Source organism: Diadema antillarum, unplaced genomic scaffold (assembly GCF_040938485.1).
Source record: "Diadema antillarum isolate AM-2024a unplaced genomic scaffold, OU_Dant_1.0 seq00000682_RagTag, whole genome shotgun sequence".
NCBI lineage: Eukaryota > Metazoa > Echinodermata > Echinoidea > Diadematoida > Diadematidae > Diadema > Diadema antillarum.
Genome location: NW_027271587.1, coordinates 1390716 through 1412739, shown reverse-complemented (window position 1 = coordinate 1412739; position 22024 = coordinate 1390716). Strand labels below are relative to the sequence as shown.

Below are 22024 nucleotides of genomic sequence, written 5' to 3'. Positions count from 1 at the left end.
GTGGCTGCTGAGGGGACCAGGGAAAGACCTAAAAAACTAAGACTGACTTTGGGCCTGTACTGTAATCGTTGGTCAGTTTGGTCTAATAATCATACTGACTTAAAATCAAAATGCATTCCTTATTTCAAGAAAAAAAGAAAAATGAACTGGCACAATATTACAAGTGTTTCGTGTCTCAATTCCATTGCTCAAATTGTAAAACATGCCAGCAGAACATAGTCATGTATATTATTATTAGATTATATTGTTCAAGACATGTATTAAACTCAAAATAGTATGGCAAATGAGATGATGTGAATTTGATACTGATAAATTCAGGCAGTATGAGAAATTTAATGTGTTGCATAACCCCCACTCGACTATAAGGACTAAAAATCTGTGTGTAGTCTTGTGGAAAGCAAGCAAATACATTGCAAAGTTTTCATACTGTCATACTTATGGTTTAAAAGCAGGCTTCAACAAACAAGGATGTAAGTTTTCATTCAGACATTTTTAACTCTAATCAATGTTGCATCAAAGCCTGCAGTTTATTAATTTCACTTTTATCATTGTAACAAATTATTGACTAAACTTAAGACAGTTTTTCATGAAAATATAATGGTCATCATGACAACCATTCAGAAACTTGCAGATATGGTCATACATACAATATTTACACACACATGCACACACACATGCACACACACACACACACACACACATGCCAACACATGTACTTTCATGCGCAGTTGTTGAACACAACAGTTTATAACACGTAATTTGTACTTTATATACATGTAACAATGTCAGCACTTTTGTCAAAGCACTTTCTTCATCATAATGTTGTGTTTGAGGTGCTGACATCTCTACATTGAAATATGAATACCCTTGTATGTGAATTATCATAATTCAAGTACAAGCGTACATGTACATCACTCTTTCACCAAGTATGCAAACACAGTCATATACATTGATGAAGTTTGTTCAGATTTGTATTTTCCAAATTCAAAATGCATTTCAGAGATTTTTTTTCCAAATAGGTGCTTGTAGAAGATTGAAATAGACCCAACCATGAAATCATGTTCGAAATCATTACAACTCTAGTTGTGAGATGCCAATGGATTTATGTGCATGTGTGGCATATAAAGAAGAGCAAATACTGCATAGATTCATGCTTGCCAACTGTAGCAGGACCAAATGCATGGCAAATTTTTAATTTCAACAGCCAACTGACTTAAGGATCAGCATTTGCATGTAAAGTTGTAGCTTATTTCTTCAGTCTTGAAGAATTTGACTGACACAAGGTTGCCCTAACAAACATAATTACACAAGCAAGCAATTTCACAGAAGATATGTACAATATAGCTAAAAATGGCAATCACCTGTAGCTTTCTCTACCTGCTTCTTGTAGTTAGTAAATACAATGATTACAATAATGCAGTGATAAATATAGAGTATTTATACAAGAGTACAGAGAAAAGTCTATAGCCTATGTTGAGTCTCAAAGTCTCATCAAAGTTGTTAAGCAGGGGAAGTAATGTTGGTAAAACTATCTCACATAACATTTTTGCCAAGTGACGATAGATGGTGCTACGATTAACATAGGCAAAATGAAGTCATATTTGCCCAAACTTGTGACTGCATTTCTAAAATGTTTTTATGTCAAGATCAAAAATTGTACCCCAAGAGCATTCCATGTAACATTTGGTGCCATCATAGTGTCATTTGGTATGAATTTAACAGACATGTGTAGAGCTGATGGAAATCTTATAGCAGACTTCAAAGATGTGAAACACTGAACTCTACAAGGTGGATATATGATATTCAAGCAATCTCAAGGTCACAGTGGAGAGTATCTGTTTAACAAGCAAGTTTTCTTTAACTAAGATGCTTTTATGAAAATATTTCATCATTCAATTCACTATTTATCATGATACATACAGTATAGATTTTTTTTTTTGCTGTAATCTGCTCAAGAATTTGTGATTTACATAAAAATGCAGTTGTGCCAGAAACAAGAGGTTACATCTCCTTTAATATTGCACTTGAAGTTGGAACCACATGATAAACATCATGAGTTTTCTGCTGTTTGTGTTCACACTGTAAATTACAGCAATCTTCTGGCAGTTGAAGAAAAATCCCACTGTAGTGTGCCATTGTTTTTGACAGTGTTTCTGGTTGCTTCAGGCAACTTTCACCAATTTTTTTCTCTGTCAGTGTGAATGCTCCTCATTTCAAAGCAGACATCAAAGAACATTTATACACAGGCAAGTTATGGGGGGGGGGGAATAACGACCTTGAGAATATAATGTGAAGATGGCATTAACGACACGATACAAACCATACCAGAGAAAATTACAATGCTTGGTCTATTTCTCACAATTTGTGAATTAATAGTTATCAACATACACAAGGTCTTTTGCAGCTTACTTATATTCAATACTGCTTAGATAAAATCATCAAGGCAAAATGCAATGTTACATGATCAAATGTTCATCACCTAGCACATAATGAAGTCTTGCAAAAAACAAACAAGCAAACAAACAAACAAACAAACATTGGGGTTGCATTCTGAGCATAATTTGGTCCATAGTGTAGTTTGAGAAGAATGGCTCCCCTTTAGTGAGCCTTACCCAATGTGCACTGTTTCTCCTGATTTGTAGGATTTGAATTCATTTTGCAGGATTTGAATTCATAACTTTTGAAGTAAGGGAAGAGCATCTGCAAAAGCAATAAAATTTATACTGTATGAGCTGAAATTTTCGCGTACAGATATTTTCGGGGATTGCTACTTGGAGGACATTTTCGCGTGTTGTTAATTTCGCGGTTGCGAGGGTCTAACTGAACTTAGTTATTTGCGCGTTGTTATTTTCGCATGTTGTTATTTTTGCGGTTCAAAGGCGATTCGCGAAATTCGCGAAAATAAAACCACTGCGAAAATTACAGCTCGTACAGTATATTGAAGCCTGAACACAAGGCTAACCCCAAATATGTGTACCAAGGAACTCATTATTCTACCTGGTGTGTAGTCTTCTTTCACACACCCTTCAAATCTCACTGTGCAGGCATCTTGCACATGAAAGACTGTTTCTCCGAGCATGAGACATCCACCCAGACAGCAACCCCCATCATGGGGACAATCTGCCTGCCACAGTTCTCCACATGTACTGTGTCGCTTGGCTCGTTGTTAGCACGGTACCAGTTGGTGTAGGTGGAGGTGGACCTGTCTGCCCACTTCCATGTTCCCTCATTGCGGCGGTCTGAGAACCCAATCCACATCCCTGGGTCTCCTAGCAACCAAGAGGAGAGAGATGACATCAAATGTCAGTTGTGATGTTGACACTTTTATAAGGGATGGTATAGTTTTGGTTGAGACTTGGCTTCAGGCTTGTAACTTTTTGTGGTGAGATAATGAGAAACCTCTTCTGAAATATGAAAGAGTAGGTAATTCCAAGAGGAATTCAATGTTTATTTTCTGAAAATTGGTTTGAAATGGTTGAGATATCCAAAACAAAGTGATCCTAATAACAGGTGGGACCCACCTTTTATTAGGATTGCTTTGTTTTACTTTGTTTTGCTTTTCTTTTGTTTTGTTTTATTTTGTTTTGTTTTTGATATCTCAGCCATTTCAAGACAAATTTTCATCAAATATAATTTGAATTCCTCTTAGAATGGTATGCTCTGTAACATTTCATAAGTGGTTTCTCAGTATCTCTCAAAAAGTTGAAAGCTCAATCCTCATCACCACCAATATTATACCATCCCTTTCATGTTTGTAACAATCAGCACCATGGTACATACTGTGGACACTACGCTGTAGACACGACTACCAGTGTGTGTGCACCATATTCACAAACGTGACGAGTGGCTATGAATATAGAGTGAACTTTTCGTGTTTATTCTATGTGACTGGAGCTCTCATAAAAGAGTGAAATGTATCGATTCAAATCATTAAAATCCTTTCTTTTTTTAAATTGTTGTATGATGTTATTTTCTCTCAACAAGTTTGTCAAAGAAAAGAAGAGTCTTACTTGCAAGTGAATGGCAAAGATTCCTTTAAGCATGGTCATGTTTGAACAATACATGTATACCACTAGAGTTTTCTACTGTGGTTAAGCTCTGTAGTAGGATCATTAGTGTTTGGGTGTATCCAAATCCCTAGATTATGTGTGCATAGTTCACTGGAGGCCTGTGCACCCACTGATCTGAATACCTTGCATTTGATGACTAATAATTCAAACAAAATTTGTAGGTGATTCATCAAATACTACCCCCCCCCCCCCCCTCCCGAACATGAAGCAGATAATGTGAGTGGATGCAAGGATGGATTTGTACTGGTACAAGGCCATGGTTACATAATAGGTTTAAGTAAGTGACATTTGTCAGGGGCTAACATTAGTCAATTCCTTATCTCTGAAGGTTTTGTTAAGTTCAGTTTTGTTTACTCCAACCCTCGCCTGTAACGCATAGAGACGAGACTAAACATGCCCATGGTGGATATGATACTATTGCAGACAATATCGATTTACAAAACTAGTCGAAATCCCAGAAAGAGAAATGCGCGCACACACACACACACACACACACACACACATACAAGGTAATATAAAAATGATTAAAAGCAATACATTGACCCCTAAAAGGCTGGCTGACAGTTATGTGTTTGCAGAGTGATAAATGGCAAAGGGAAGTATGTGTCTATTGATCAGGTCAGGTGGTATTTTCTTTGAGTGAGCACAAATTCCCCCATACATTGTTTTCCCCATTTAAATGAATGATCAGTTATAGGACCAAGACTGCCTTTCAATGTACCACCCTGAATTTTGTATTGTCTCTATATCTAGAAAGAAAGTTTGAAAAAAAGTGTTTTTTTTTTAATATAGATGCAGTAGATGGTGTCTTTTCCATCCTTATAATTGTAGTAAATATGGGCATAAGTAGCCCATTTGCAAATATGTTCAATACTTGAGCATTTGTCTTCCACAAGCGTCATTTTGCCTTAGGTGTACCTGACATGACTACAAATACAGAGATTTATATAAAATATTTTCTTCACACAGATGAAAAATCAAAACTGATTATTTTTTCCATGTGTACTTGTAACGACAGTGCATAACTCAGTGTTTGAGGATTTAAGCAAAAAAAAAATTGTCATGGTGTATCACTACAAGATTTATGAAAAGGGGACATCTGTATATTGTGTGAGCGTGATAGAGCAGGGGTGGGTCCAGGAATTCTGTAAAGGGGGGGGGGGCGCAACTAATATTTCTGGTGCCACTTCCGAGTTTCATTTCATTTTTTTCTTTTTATTTCTTTTGTTTTTAATGAAAAATAAAGGGGGGCGCGCCGGTTGCGCAAACTTAGAGAAAACGGTTGCGAAAACTTAGAGACTGCCAGGGACGCTTTGACTGTTGGTGTTACTTCCATCACGTCATGACATAAAACCCTTTTTTTCATGCAATGTATGTATGTATGGCAGTGTGATTGCATTGCTTATTGTGACATCACACCCAATTTATCGTAAACTGTACCATGGAAATGCTAGGTAGGAGAATGTGCAAACTGAATGTTTAATCAGTGATTGTGGTATTATGTAGGCACTCAGATAACAGCTGCTGCAGTTGCTGGGACTAATCTCATCGTACCAACCAAGGTAATCTCTGTTTTGATTGCGTTGCGAAAGTGGTTCATTCATGACACACCTAAAGAGGATACTAACATTTAAATTTAAAGGTCACATAATGAGATAAAGTCTTACATTTTGCTTGAGAACCAAAGTGTATCAAATGCTGAGTGTCCAAATGCTCTGCATCTATAGGGTTAATATAGTATGCCTTCCATGTCATCAGTAATCTACTCAGCCGATGAGATCATTACATAAGCAACTCATGAGATGGAAATCTGTCAGGATTTTTGTAGTGTCTCAGGAATTATTTCAGAAAAGCATCATGAACTCTACTGAAAAATCGACAAGATTGCAGAGCAAGTTCTGTCAAACTGCAACACACCTAATCCAGTGTTTGTCTGATAGTGTATTTTTTTTATGTGATTTTTTATTTTTGTACAGATGAAATGTGACTATATATACCAACAAGGAAGGGAAAGAAGTAGCCTTTTTCAAGCTCTGAGAGAATTACATGCCTTCAATCTATGCCAGGGTGGGTAGCACAGTTTTGCCTCTGTTACCAAACTTGTGGAACAGATTCACTAAGATGTGTTTAAAAATGAGAGCCTCATTTCTGTATTACAACATTTACTGTATTGGAGAAAGTCTTGAGCAACTTACCCCCACCAAATATACCAGTGACGCTCTGCCTGTAGTCAATGACAAACATTTCCTCTTCCGGTCCAGTGAGGGACACTAGGTGAGCCAGCTCCTCCCCTTCACAGGATGAATATCCAGCACATGTTATCTCCGCCTCTGCCCACGTCACCTTTTTACCAAAGAACCGGTAGCAGAAGATGGTTTCATCTTCCAGCCGGAAGTGTGTCCAGTAAGGAGGGCAGTAGGTGACCGCCAGACAACACTCTATGCTGATTAGGAGGATGAGGAGAGATCTCATTGTCATGGTAACAGACATATTGGGATGGCTCCTTATTGTCCTTGGTGCTTAGTGGAAGGATGTTATCTTTAAAGTGGAGAATTTGAAGCTTTTTCTGTATTTGGTTGTCTTGGATGCTACTGTTTGTGTTGATTTATCACTGGATTCCTCACTACAGGTGAAGCACTGAACAACAACTGTTTCATCTAGGATCTCTTGAGGCAATGGTTCATACAGTGATGTAATCAGGATCACAGCAATGCTTTAGTTGCCAGTTCGCTAGCTCTTTGACAGAGTGAATCCTAAAAATGACGTCAGTGATGCAGGTTCAGTTGGTTCAATAGGTCATGCACGTTATGTGTACATCCAAGCAGTAGATCAGACCCCTTTGTGCTGGCTTAAAGGTCTTATACCTGAGGTGTGCTAGGACACCTCTTTCGATGAGCCACAAATTTTCAAGTCCAAGTTGCACCAAAGCAAAGACTTCCCAAGAACTTTCCTTGCTTAGTCCTGCAATAAACACATTTGTTGTATATCCTGGTGGCGAAATCAATGTTGTTTACAATCATGTCCAGTTATCAGTGGCATTTAACTGCCCTAGGCCATACCACCAGTATGTTTTTAAGTGATGTGGATGTTGCGTGAGATGGTTATGAGTCCAAATGTCAAAGCCAGTCTTTGCGCCAGATTTCTCAATTAGGACACGAGAGTGACATCCAAACATTGGTTGTTGTCCGTTGTGGGAGGCCCCTGATATGCTGGCATGTGTTGCTCCAGAAACTGGGTTATATTTTTAAATCCAAGTTGTGCCAAAGCCCAAAGTCAGTAATTTATTGTTCCTGTCATACTGTTGCCACTTTTTAGTTCTGACTGGTACCTGGGTCAGAAGAAGGAGAAAAAGGGGGAAACAGTGTTACCATCAATTACTGCCGATTTCCGTTCTCCACAAGATGCGTGCTAGCGGGAAATAGCTTTCTATCAAGGTGTCGGTTTTGGAAATAATGGGAAGTTCACAATGTGGTCTGTACCTTTGGCAAGCTGTCAAACAATTCATGTCATACATAACTTGATGCTGAATGTCATATGTGTTCACTGAGCCTGGTAGGCACCTGTAATCAATTCTATTTCTGAAAGTGTCAGGTCTAGTTATCCAAAGAAAGGAAATGTAGCTAGTCACACAATGAATGCTAGTATCTTTTGTCCTGTGACATAGCTCCAACAGATTTCAAACACATTTAAATGTAACTACTAGTTTGAGAACTTGTGATAAGAAATTTATGCACTATATTTTAGCTGGTAATTTCAATAGCCTAAAATAATGAAAGGAACAAAGAAGTAAAAATTAAATTTTCAATTTTGTGAAAGCAGTAGCTGAATACAATGAAAAAGAAAAACCATCGGAATTCTTCCAATTGAGGCAGAAGATATGAATGAGTTCGCTGTAATAGTTTATCATATCTCTTCATAGAGAGTTGTGACTGTGTTTACAGTTACGTATGTCATATATTCTAAAACTATCAACAAACATACTGTCTTGCCTTCATCTTTGCCAGTCTAGGAAAAAAATAGAGCAGATATGTGACAAATTGCCATGATAATCACATTAACATCTTGTCTAACAAATATACAATATATCCTGTTGGTCAATTTGTTAGTGACAGTCAAAGTGAAATGGTCAGAGAAAATGCATGGTGTCACATGTGGCCCACACCCAGTGTAGGTTGACCTCTGCCTCCAAGTTGACGTAGATTCTAGATTGACCACACCAATGTCCACTGTGTATTCACACTGTGTTGACAGTCTGCAACTGTGAAAGAAAACCCTCAACCCCGAAAGGGATGATACAGTATTGGTGGAGATGACAATTGGGCTTTTAACTTTTTGCGAGATACCAAGAAAACATTTCTGAAATAGTACGGAGCATACCATTTTAAAAGGAATTCAAAGTTTATTTGATGAAAATCGGGTTTGGAATGACTGAAACATCCAAAAACAAAAGTAAAACAAAGCGATCATGATAAAATATGGGTCCCACACTTTATTAGAATCACTCTTTTTTTGGATATCTCAGCCATTTCAAAACCAATTTTCATCAATTATTGAATTCCTCATTAGATTACATACTCTTTCATATGTCATAAGAGGTTTCTCATTATCTCACAAAAAAAAAAATGTTTGAAACCTGAAATTAGGTCTCAACCAAAACTATACGATCCCTTTAAATGTCAGGAGTGGAGCCATCCCAGAATTTCCAGTAGCAGGTGATTACTAGTACACTACCGTATATACCCCAGTTAACCACCAATGTTCATGATATCGCTGTTGTTCTAGGCCTCATATCTCATCAAGACAGTAGCATGTGTTGTGGCACAAAGAAGTTCAATTCCTGAAGCAACAATTTAATAACTTAGATTGATACATCCTTGTCTAGCTAATGTTACAGCAGCTTTACAACTTAACAGTTGTAAGTTGCAGGGTTTGTTTGTTTGTTTGTTTGTTTGTTTGTTTGTTTGTTTGTTTGTTTTGGGTTTTTTTTCAACTGGTATAAAACGAAATTGAAGCATGATTTTGGCTAGAATCGGTTGGTCAAAGGTACTGGTAATATACTTGAAGAATGAAGTATGTGGATATATTTGAAACACTCTACTCAGGCAACAAAGACAGAAAAATGCTGAAAATTTGATCAATTTTTTTTTCCTTCTAATACCCTGCATTACGGAGAGTTATAGAGAAGATCCAAATAGATTCCAGTTGCATATTAGTTATACACAGAATGGGTTGTAACAGTAAACCAGTAATTAGCATTAACATTAGCATTAGCATTAGCATCAGTCAAAGTAGATACCCCTACAGCTCATCTCTTGTAAATCTAAAGGCCCGGTCACACTGCCCAAAAGTCGCGTAAACGCATGAATCACGCAAGAAATTTGGTTGTGCATGCTTGTCTGTCGAGAATTTTTGCTGATTTACGTGATGAAAATCACTGATGAATTGCACAAGAACTACGGAAAGATCACTCAAAAATCACTAACGAACCACACACTTTCAGCGCATAGGCACGCAAAGGCCCCAAATAGGGCGAATTCGTGGTTGTGCGCGACGACTGAGGTCCTCGGAAAACCACGCATAATCTGCACATTATCACTAATGAACTGCGTATGAATCGCGCATGATTCGCACATGAAAGTGATAGCAGCAACATTTTCGCGAACGATCACTGATATTCCACGCATATTTCGCGCATTGTTCGCGTAAGAACGACGCAAACTATGTATAACTATATTATATATATTTTGAGCTGCTCAAAACTTGGAATCGCGTAAAGCGCCGATCCGGCGCACATCGGCGGACAACTACGAAGATTCCACGTCAGACAAACTCATGAAATGTGCAAATGGTGAATGTATCGCGTAAGGATCAGATTTCTTACGTGATTCATGCGTTTACGCGGTGTTTGGGCAGTGTGACCGCGCCTTTACTTGAGTGAATTGGATACTCCACGTACTGGTATTCTTGTTCTCAGAAACTCCCAAATGCTCCAAATTCCTGACCTGGTGGAGGAAAGAGAGAGAATGAAGGAAAGTGGAACAAAGTCATGAATTTTATCGACTGTCTGCCAGCCAATGTATGAGATTTATGTCCTGGTATTATACTGAACAAGCTGTCATCAATGGTCCCATCCATAGGATTCCATGGTGGCAGTGATTAAGTCATTGATTATTTTATCTGGAGCAAAGTGGGACACAAGGGCTGGCTGTGTTGGTGTGTTAAGGGACAGGAAACAGACGTGACTGAGTGTTTCCACTTGCCTCCCACACACATGTGTCGCCCTGAAGGGTCAGTGCTCAAATTTGACAGAAGATGGGGGCTGGACAAGGGACCATTCAGATTCAGAGATGAGATAAAACTCCAGACAAATCTTAGACTCTTCCTGAAGTAGTAAAACCTGTTATCACAGTCTATTCTGTAGAGTCAAATCTACTTCAACATCTCAGGAAAGAACACCCATAGATGACTTTACATAGACTAGTAAACAAAATAATCATGGAAATGCTACTTCATCTATCAGATGTCATGAGAAATTTATATGCTGCTCATTCCTATTAAATGCTGTTTGTTTTGGGATTTGTTGACAACTTTGCTTCTTGAAAAGGGTTGATACAGTTTATTTCCTATTCCATTACTCTGGTTCTCAATCAAAACTATAACCACTTGCAAAATTGTGGTACAAGTCCCAATTTGCAAAATGTGATGTGGTCAAAATTTACAGGAGAAGTTGCTAGAATATTTTCTAGGAAATGAAAGATTTTTTTGGGGGTGGGGGTGGGGAGGGGGATTCAGGAATATTCAAGTTATATGCAATAAACCCAATAGGAGTTTGATATTGGCACAAATTTTCTCTGGTCACTGAGATACTTAATTTTGTTTTCCACAAAACTTTGTCCATGATAAGGTTAATAAGGTTTTTATGGGTTTTGTTTTGAATTTTGTTTTAGATTTATCACAACTTTATTATTCAGTCAAACAATGAAGATATTCCTGCTTTAGGGCCTCTTAAATGCTTGCATTTTACTACAGTGACCACCTCAACCTTTTTCTTCCCCCCACAGTGTTATGAATCTAATGCAGATGATACTGTCCAAGGATTAAAGTTGGGGCAGAGTGGGAAGGAGGCTTTGTTCTGATGGAATATCATATAGAAATCATTCTGACACACAGGATTATATAGACCTCCTGTAGCATTCAACAGGTGCTATATACAGCAAGTGTTCTTCGGCTCGTGTTTGCCTTCCAAAGTGGAATGCACACCCTGATGAAAGTATGTAGCTTGATGTGCTACACTAATAACTTATTTAGACAGTGCTTGTATGACACTGATGCCCCTTTCAAACTGTGTTTGGTTTGCTACATAACTATCCTCCTTTGACAGTGTTTGAAGTGATACACAGTTTCCCCTCTCAGACAGCGCTAGGTATACTCCACTAATACCCATTTCATACAAGGCAACACAAGGTAACATTCAGCAGATCATCCAGCATTTGATTAACCCCTGTTTAAATGGAGATGAAGTACATGAGATTTGAACCAAACTTAGCCTCCTCACCCTGAGGGTGAAGGTCCTATCTCACAGGAGGGATTGTCGCAACAATTGCCCTGACTGATCATTTGGGGAGAGTTGTGTGACTCAGAAGATGGACTTTCATCAAGAAGGTGACTCCAGGGCAAGATTTGAGATGTCTCCAATCAAGGTGACAGCTTTTTTCACCCAGGAAGTCACCAGGACATCCACCATGACATCTCCTGCAGTCATGGGGACTTCTCTGTGACTTCTTCCCAGTTACAGAGATGTCTTTGTGATGTCGCCACATTGTCACAAGATTGTGGAGACGTCTCAGAGACATCGCAGACAAAATTAGTTTCTGCGGCACGGCCGTTTCTGATGGAGATATTGTGGAGATGTTACTAAGACATTTCAGAGACCAGCTGGAGACTGGAAATAGTCTCAGAAAAAAAAAAATGAACATGTTTGATTCTCGTGTGACTGCCCGGAGACCCAGCTATTCTTCAGGAGACATCTCCACAACCAGCACAACTTGAGTTGCACCAGGTCACTACCTAGTCTTCAGACCAATAACATACTCACTTATTACCATGCAATTGTTAAACAGTGCTTCCGTAGAAGACTCTAGTCTGAAAGGCTCTCTCTGTGAATCACCATGGAAACAATGAATTTACACAGGTCTGCTGCCTACTAAGCAGCAAGGCATATCCTTCTGCACTACCTGTACTGTATGTAAGAGCTCAAAGCTAGCTGATGATAGGGGTTTTAGTGTTTTCCTCCTTCTTTGGGATTCACTGCTGTTCAGTCTGAGAGATAGGGAAAATTTGTCAGTGATAACGTTCAGAATGTTCCCCATAGAATCACAGGAATTCCAGTGGGTAAACAAAATGGCAAAGTCAGGATGAATGGTGTTACAATCTATATTACTTCTAGGTAGTTGAAATATCCATTTGACAGAGTGCAATTATACACTTTATGGGCATCGCTGTCCTGCAACAGGCCAGTTTACCAACATATTCATATTTATGGATATTTTTCCTCTGAAGACCAAGTGATAAGTTGTCCCATTCACCTGTACATACTGCATTTCGATGCCTGGAGTCCAGTTTACACGCCAAGTTGATATTCCAATTATAATTTGGTATTCCAGTTCATTCAGGAAAAATAGCAAAAAGGAAATGCTGACATAAAATATTGCAATTTACACAATGTCCTTGGACAAAATAATCATGTTTCAACATTTGTTTATCATTTCATTTCAAACCTTTTACTACTATTTTGGAGGACAACTACAATACCATACCAACCTAGAGGTGAGCTAGTAGTGGACTATTTCACACATGATACCATACAGTGTGTTTCTTTGTCACAGGATATCACTGATGAAATTAATCACTCCCACAAGACTGATTCACCAGGTTACTACATTTAACTCCCTCGAGGGTTTTTACTGATTGTGTTATCTGGTGCAGTCACAGAAAGATAGGGACCAAATGATTCTCTGGAATGACATTTACAATGTCCACTGGGGATGTGATGTCACTGAACATGCCAAGCATTGTTCTCATTTCATGTGCTGGAATGGTATTGTCATTGAAACAATGGTTGCCCAGGGTAACCTCTCAGGCTCTTTACAGAGACCTAGCAACAATAGTTGTAACCTGCACACACAACACACACACACACACACACACACACACACACACACACACACTGAAGTTCTGTTGGCATAGAAGGTGACTCGGTTCACCCAGGGAGGTCCCACCTCCCTGGTTCACCTTCATGAGCTGTGTGTAGACTGTGTGTCACTTGATTCACCTCCCTTACAAACCCTCTCAATATTGTTTTGTATGACTTTCAAATAATTTTGCCCACAAAATCACTTTTGACATTTGAAATTATGATCCCTCCCATTTTGAGCAGAGACACATATCATGCAGTTCCATATATTCCAAGGAAGAAAGTACACTAACTTCAATTTGCCGTATATATTGTCTGTACAGTGAGAGGCTTGTAAAAGGACCTCATTTTAACCCTCAAATTCTCACCATCGCTCTTTAATAAGTGCTTGTAGATGCCTGCTATTGATATTTTGTGTTTTGTTCGATTCTTTCAGCATCAGATTAAAAGCTCTGATTCCTTTCTGTAGACATAATCAAACACACACACACACACACACACACACACACACACACACACACACACAAATTAAGAAAGGGAATTTAGGGAAAACATATGAGCCACATCCCCACAACAAGGGAATCATATGATTATTTTATGGGTCTTCTTTTTTTTTCAAATTATTCTATTTCAAATATTTCTTTTCTTGATTATTAGTCGCATTACATAGTATTTTAAGCATTTTATCATACCTCTAATGTTTTCACTTAATCTTTGCTTTTTATTGTATTATTTCACTGTTTTATGGGTAGTGCTGCTCGGTGACCACACGTCTCAAGTGGTAGTTTTATTGATTTAATTTGTTTTTATTCTTCTATATTTTTGTCGTGCCACCAAAGAAAGAAAAAAGTTTATGATTTTTGATGGCCTGAATGGGCCATGTCCCCCCAAAAAGTTAGTGTTAAGTCTTGTACAATGGCGTAATAGAAATTATGTTTTCTTTTGATGTCTTCTCTTTCCCATACTTCATGTGTCTTTGGTGTTTACAATTTTGCAATAATCTTTGATATTATTCAACCTTTTCTGTGCCAGTAACTTTGGACATTGCATAAAATGGAAAGGGATTTTTTGTACTAACGCCACTCAAAATACGTGAAAGTTAACCTTTATATTTCATTTGAATAACTGAAGTTTAGGAAAGGTGTGCATACAAGAGAATTGGGGCCTATGAGACAGTTACATAATTACTTCATGTGTAGGGCCTAATTACCAATAGACCTGGTTTGTTTTGTTTATTGGGCTTTTTTTTTTTTTAGGTCAGGTCACATCACAGCATGATTCCACATTATAACTGGTTGGGTTTTTTTTTTTACATTTGATTTTATTGAAACTTCTACCATTTCATTTCTCAAAGTCAAAGCATTTCACCTATGAGAGGACTTCTTGTTACAGTCCTCCTCCCTACCTATCCCATGAAAGCAAGACATCACAGTAACTACAGTATCTTGTATCTTGTCAGTGGTACTAATACAGATAGAAAAGAGTGTCTGGAGAACCCTGGTCATCAAATAAATATGACACACTTTGCTGGTTATAGGAAGAGACAACATCACATCAAATGTTATCATTGCAATGTGATAAAACTTTTACAGCGGTGAGCAGCAGGCGACTTTTATGGGTCGGGTAGTCTATCCTTCTCAGCCTAATATTTACATGGCATTTAAAATGACACAAATTTTGATTACCTGGACTCAATCTAGTGGCTGTGAGTCCTTCATTAGATTGTACAAGTATCTACATGTTAGCAATCATCTTGTAGAAGACTGACAGTCAGAAAGAATTTTTAAGGTTTAAACCACATGACAAAAACACTAGCACACACATGCACACACACGCAGCAATTATGGTTGTTCATCATAGAGAATTTCTGTAGAGAATTTCTACATGATGATTTGTTGCTCATGCATGTGTATAATTTGATAGGTTGTCATCTGATATTTTAAGGAAGTAATCTTTAAGTTAAAAGGGAGTCGAGCTACGTGTTAATGCCTGTATATTGTATGCTATCAAATTGTTACACAAGTATGACAAACAGATTTCAGAGTGATGTGCAAAGTATGCTCTCTCAGAAAGGATCTAGTTTGTTAATTTCTTTGATAAGTTATCTATCGAAGATACAAGAACTGATACAATAAAATACTTTATTCATAAGGATGAATCAAGTGATAAATGGCTGTATTGCTGAAAGTTGTGATCAAACTGTGCACAAAATGTTCACATGTACCGCTATGACGTCTGTTTCAAATATGAGTTTGAATCCCAGCATGTACAGTAGGTTGTGTTTCTCTGCGTGATTGTTGCCATATCTTTGATATCAGCAGAATTCATGTCATCAGATATCATCCGTCATAGAGTCGACAGTTTCCTGAAGGCATTTAGCAGCTCATCTCATCTATAGCTGGGCTTCAGTCAGAGATTCAATGATGACTCGACAGAAGGCATCATCACTCTCATTACCATTCTGTCCATCTTGAAATTCTCTCACTGGTAATCACTCCATCACCAACCCCCAAGAATCAGTAGATGTCATCCTGTCGTATGCTATGGCTTTTTTGCCCATTGCAAAAATTTATGCAGACAAAAACTCTGCTATTTCAGTGAGAACTGCTCTGTTGGAAGAGTTTGTTTTGGAGATTTTGATTGAAGGACAGTGGTTGGAAGGAAGGGCTGATTTGTGGCTTGAAGGGCAAAATGCTATAATGTGTTGAGTGACTCATACAGAGTTTAACTTCTGGCTCCTCCCAATAACAGGTAGTGATTCTTACTAATGTTCATAGAACAAGACTTCTAAGTCTCACATGCACTCAGGTTGTTATACACACTGTACATACCACTTGCTGTGTGAACATCTCTGGGTAAAAAATGGATTGTTTCATCATTATGATTACCCTGCAGTGTTCTGCTGCAACTCAACATTCAACTTGACTTAAATAAATACAATAAAGTCAGTGACAGAATGGCAGCACTCCAACTAAGATTAGACGCGATGTAAAGATAATTATTGAATATTAATGTTCTCACAAGTTTTCAAGAAACACAACCATATATCATTGTAACTTATATAATACCCTGTGGAGAACCTCTGAAGGACATGCCAGATGTATATGAGTCATAGAACTGAGGCAATCCAGCATATCAAACATAGTTTTTTTTTTTTAATTATGATAATACATCAAAAATTCGCCATTTTCATTTTCATGCTGGCATCACATAGTGCAAATTATGCAAAAATGTCCACACCACAAAATATTCAACACTTTTGGTATTGAATTGTAGCAATGAAACCTGCCTCAAGACATTAGGGAATTACAAATATGTGGCAAATACTTTATCATGAAGATACTATCTGCAGAAGTTCATAACTTTCAGATTTTGAATATTTATGTCAGTTACAATGACAATTTTACCTGAAATACTGTATTGTGGTTTGATAAATGCATAATGCATGGATATCATTCTGATTGTCTATCAGCCACACAAAAACTTGAGAAAATACTATGATCATTGCTGTGCTTCTTGACACCTAAAGGAGAGAACTGATTTGAAGGGATTTTCATAACAGAAATCATTTTCTTTTTTCCATTCCACAATCATTGCTGTGTATTATACATGCTCTTTTGCCTTCACATTTCCACCTACCCAGAAGCCAAGTGTGAGGTGGTAACAGTTGGTCAGGTGTGAAATTGACCCTTTGCTCAGGAAGGTTTGCCACATGTCAAACACATGTCTTAGCTGGGGTTATGTCATTAAAGACTTTCCGGAATTTTGTGGTGAAGTGGTAGTATATCAAAAAACACATCTTATGCTGGCTGATAAAATGAAATTTCCAAAAAAAAAAATGCCAATAGAAGAGTAACACTTAACACAACACATGATGGATTCAATGTAGTGAGTAAGCATTACATGGAGCAACTGCCAACATTTTGGAACAACTTCCACTGCAATCAGACATATGCCTTTTGTCAATGATGATTTGTTTCAAGTTTCTTTATTTCACCAAGCAAAGAAGCTTGAAACTTAAAACTTGAAACTTGAATGATGATTTGTGTATTGGGTTGAAACTTTTAAATTGTCAGAGTGTGACAGCAAATGTTTGCAATCTTGTGAATGTCTTTGAAGTATTCTTGTATGTATACTGGTCCATAGCTTCATATCAACATTTGGGAAAAACTGCTTTTTTGAAAATCATTTTCTCAGTGACAAACTGGGAGATGCTACATAATACTGCATAATGAATTTTTACGCATTTAAAACATGTGCAAACATTCAGAGCTTATACTGGAGGTGCAGAAAACCAAGATTCAAACAGAACCTCCTGCTGAACTAATATGTCCCTCCAGATGACATGCTGAGAGACCTAAAATAAATGTAGCTGCTGTGTGGTATATTTCTGAATGAAAAAGTGCGATGGAAGGCAAGATGTGGTTAACTCAATCAGACTCTTTCTGCAGTGGTCTGAACCAGATAACCGCTCCATTGGCTCTACTCACCAAACAAGTTGGGCCAGTGGGTTGTAATCTATGGGCTTTAGATTTCCTCTCTTGATGACAGAAATAATCAAGTAAAGGATTTCATTTTTTTTTTTTTTTTTTGCTTGCCAGTGGAATGAAAATATGAAACTTTTGGCAGATGCCAGAGGCAGGGGACTTTTGAGGAATTAATGCCAAAATACAGAGATTTTGTTATTTGTTTGTTTGTTTGTTTGTTTGTTTGTTTGTTTGTGGGTTTTTTTTTTCATTTCAGAGTTCTTTTGCACATTCTGTTTAATCTCAATATCTGCAGGATAAATCTATATTTTTAGGGATGAATGAATGATTCATTGGCTTGCAGAGTGAGAAAAAAGTCTGTGCTAGAGAATGGCCTTTTATCATCACCGTCGGTCCCTCTCATGAAAAAAAAAAAGGGCCTCATAGACATTCATTGTCTTTACCTTGCCAATAGGCAAACCAGGGAAGTGTACACTCACACCTCCCTGAGGAAACAGCTAAAGCTATACATACCAAGAAATTTCCCTATTTTTATTAAGTTGAATTATTGTTATGTGGTCATGCTACAAAAGATGAAATATTTCTGTGCAAACCCATGTATAGTGGTATCAAACTAATTTCTCTCCCCTGGATGGTCAACTATGGTCTTTCAAATCCATAGAGCTTACTCTTGACTTTGCAGGTTATATTTTCCCAGCTGAGACAACATAAATAGTTTGAGTACGGAGAAAGTTCTTCTCAGACTTTGTCCAAGTAGGTCTCTTCTGTCTGTTTTTATTGTACATGTCATTCAGATAAATGTGAGGTTTACAAATCTAGACCAGTAATCGCAGTTTGCCTGAACTGCCACATATAATAATCATCAGTGTTAGTCTATAACCTGTGAAAGCTTCAGACTCCCCATACGGTAGCTTAAATCTTGAAATCCTGCCAAGATTTCCTGCTCCCCCACGTGGGCCTGAATGGACATGAAATCCCATCAATGTTTGCTGTAAGTAAGGAGGCATCCTACACCTCCTTACTATTCAAGTAAACAGCAAATCCTAATTAATCTCATTTGTAACCTTCCTATTCAAAAGCACATAGTAAAGCTTGATATGGTTTTCAAAGCACATTTGCTTGCTTTTCAAGGCAATATGCTGAGTACCGGTAGACCTCCTCAGCACATCCTTTGTTTTGCCACCCAAGTTTTATTGTTTGTCATCCACAAAATGTTGTGGAGATCAAGATGGTGGACAGAATTAGGGGCAAAACATTCATGGGAGCTTAGAAGTCATTACCTAGCATCCTGACAAAGTATTTGACACATCACACAACTACCAGTACCACAAAATGTCTTTAACAAATTTCTGGACCAAGTTTGAATTAATGGTCACAGACTAATGAACACTGCAACAAGCTTGCCAGAATACATTAGATTTCAAGCAAATTTAAGGAAAGACTGCATATTTGTATGAAAAGATCTTCCCTGTCTTCAACCTTGATTTGTGCAACAGGAAAACAGACTTACAGTAAACGCTAGCATCAATTTCTTGTCCATCAATATAACTGTTTTTAGGAAGTTAGGCTGACTTATTGATGAGTAACCAGTGAAAATCAGTATAGTTTCTGACTAACCTCATAATTTTTTTTTCTATCATTGTACCTCACTCCAGTTGTTCACAATATATTATTTCTGTGGTTCGTTATGCTGAAGGTTCATCGGGAATAATAAACCTTTTTCATTAATTGGAAAATGAAAAAAGTTTCCTTGTTCCAGAAGTTCATTAATCTAATTACGAAAATAACTTCCATAATTCAAATGGTTCAGTAGTATGCATCTTCTTCTTTTTTTCATTTTCCGATCAATGAACCTTATTTCATTTTCAAATGAACATCTAGGTAGACAGAATATATGTGTTTCATAATAACAAACCTTATTTCATAATAACAAACCTTATTTCATTTTCAGATTAATGCACCTTCGGAATAATGAACATCACCCACTCCAACCCTCCCCAACAATATCCCAAATCAATTGATATGCATTAATTAGCTGTTTTGGTAAGTGTTTTGCACGTCCCCCATGTTTTTGCTAGCTGTTTTTGATGTAAATAGTTCATATTTTCTGTGGTGAAGAAAGCATGGTGTAGTCATCAAATGCTTGAAAATGATAAGCTCATCAAAACAAATAATCATATGTACCATCACCTACTGAAGTATGCCAGATGACACTGTCTTTGTGCTCTCAGGGTTGTGCTTAAGTAAGATTCTGTGCAGATTTAAACTTGACTTTTCTTCTCAATTCCTTGAGGCCTGATATAAAGAGGAACATGTTATACTGTATAGATTTCGCAGGATTCTTATTTTCAAGAATTTTGTGAGTCGGGTGCCATCCAGGTATTTAAAAACATGGAAAAGTGTTAACTCTGATCCCAACATGAATGTGACATGCACGCATACATTTCTCCATTCAGGACTGTACTCAACAATCATGAATTCAACTACGTGACTGTAAAAGTGGAAATTTTCGCGGTGTTGAAATTTTCGTGCATTTCGCGCAACCAGAAACTAGCACGAAAATAAAAGCACGTGAATATTTTTGCTTGCTATATATTCCTGTGCATGATGTCTTGATTCCGCGGAATTAAAAACACGCGAAATTCTTCTGACCCGACCAAACGCGAAAAATTAGTCGCGCGAAAATATCCACTTTTACAGTACTTGCGAAATTCTCGAGAAGTCCCAATTCGCGAAAAAGTAGACTCATTACATATATGTCATATACAGTAACAGGTACCAAGGGGTGGCTATTGGGAAAATGCTATAATGTAAAGAATTTGAAGTCCCCAAACCTATGTTTTTCTCTGTATTGTTTTCTGTTTGACATCATTTTCATACTTTATCATCTTGACTGGCTGATGTGCATGTTAAAATTTGAAGTATTTTCTGATCAAAGATGTTTACAGATCATCAATATCTAATTAGACAAAATTATGCATCTTGATATTGTTTGTATGCAAAAAGCCAGTGGCTTTCTGAAACCCCCAAAGAGACAATCAATTATCATCAATCATCTGTAGCAAAGGTTGGTTGCAGTAATCAGAGAGTTAAATTTCCCATCAGAGTCACCTGTCATGCCAGTCTGTCATCTCGTCTGGAACAATGTCCCATCCCCTTTCCCCTTGTGGGAGTCCAGTCATAGCATAGGAAATGTCGCTTGTTCCAGTAATGAGCAGGAAAGGTTGATTGCAGAATGAACTCAATATTATGACAACTGTAGGGAGTTCACTGTACGAACCATCCCCTTCTTAACCCGTTGAGGACAAGTCCAGAGTATACTCGAGCAGGTGTCTATGGGAATTGCGTGTTGTAGCAAAATCAGACCGTCCTCAACGGGTTAAGAGTACAGTTCAACATTGCATCACCAATTGAGTGTCATGAAGTACAGAAAACTCACCACGTGAAGTGCACTTTGTTTGTTTGTTTTTAATTCTTTATTTTCTCATTTCTTTCTTTTATTTTGCCCCTCTTCTTTGTTTTTTTTTTTTCCTGGTTATTCGTGTTCTCTTTCCCCTTTTACTTCATTCACTTTGTTTGCCATCTTCTCTTCCTTGTTTTTCTTACGTAACACTGTCTGCCATTTACTTTGCTCTCTTAATCCTCTTCTTCCTCCATTCATTCTGTCTTTAAATCTTTACATCTAAATGACATTCTTAATTCATTTACCCCCATTTCACTTATCACATGCCTTCATAATTTCCATTTATCTCCCTCTGTCTCCTAAGATAATAGTCAAATGAAAGATGTCTTCGGTAAAGAACACCATGGAAATGACAAATCCATCCAACAGGAAGATGCTGTCAAATCTGAGGCAGTTCTAGATAGTGGAAGTGTGGATAGATAAATAACAGAGTACATGATAAAGACAGGCCTAATTTCTTGGGTAACATCTGAAGTTAGGCGATCAGGATTAGAAAAGGTATTCGATTTGACATCAAGTACTCCAAGGACCTGGGAACAACCCATTTAAGCTTATTACCCCCCCCCCCCCCCCACTCTGTATTATATCAATAAGGCTTTATCCGTTCATTATTACTGCACCTATATCATGCTAGTATTTGTTTTCTATTCATTTACAATAGACTTATATACAAACATAATTTGACTTCATATTTTGTATCATCAAGATATTTTGTATGAATGACAATGAATAGTTGATATATTTTGTTGCTGTGCTTCATTGAGGATTATAACCTTCAGTTCTGCTCTTCATTGTTAAAAGTGGTAATTCT

The 22024-nt window shown here is 37.6% G+C and overlaps 2 protein-coding genes across 4 annotated transcripts in view; one reads left to right on the top strand and one right to left on the bottom strand.

Moving 5' to 3' along the window:
- The window catches only part of LOC139737129 (transmembrane protein 135-like), a 57838-nt gene that overhangs the window by 19415 nt on the left and 16399 nt on the right, over nucleotides 1-22024 (top strand). The gene's annotated exons all lie outside the window — the stretch shown is intronic.
- On the bottom strand, nucleotides 3034-6748 carry LOC139737128 (echinoidin-like). Its single transcript, XM_071647807.1, has 2 exons — nucleotides 6266-6748; nucleotides 3034-3269 (listed from the first exon to the last, which is right to left on the bottom strand). The coding sequence occupies exons 1-2, from the start codon at nucleotides 6558-6560 to the stop codon at nucleotides 3034-3036; spliced, it is 531 nt and encodes a 176-aa protein (XP_071503908.1). The 5' UTR covers nucleotides 6561-6748.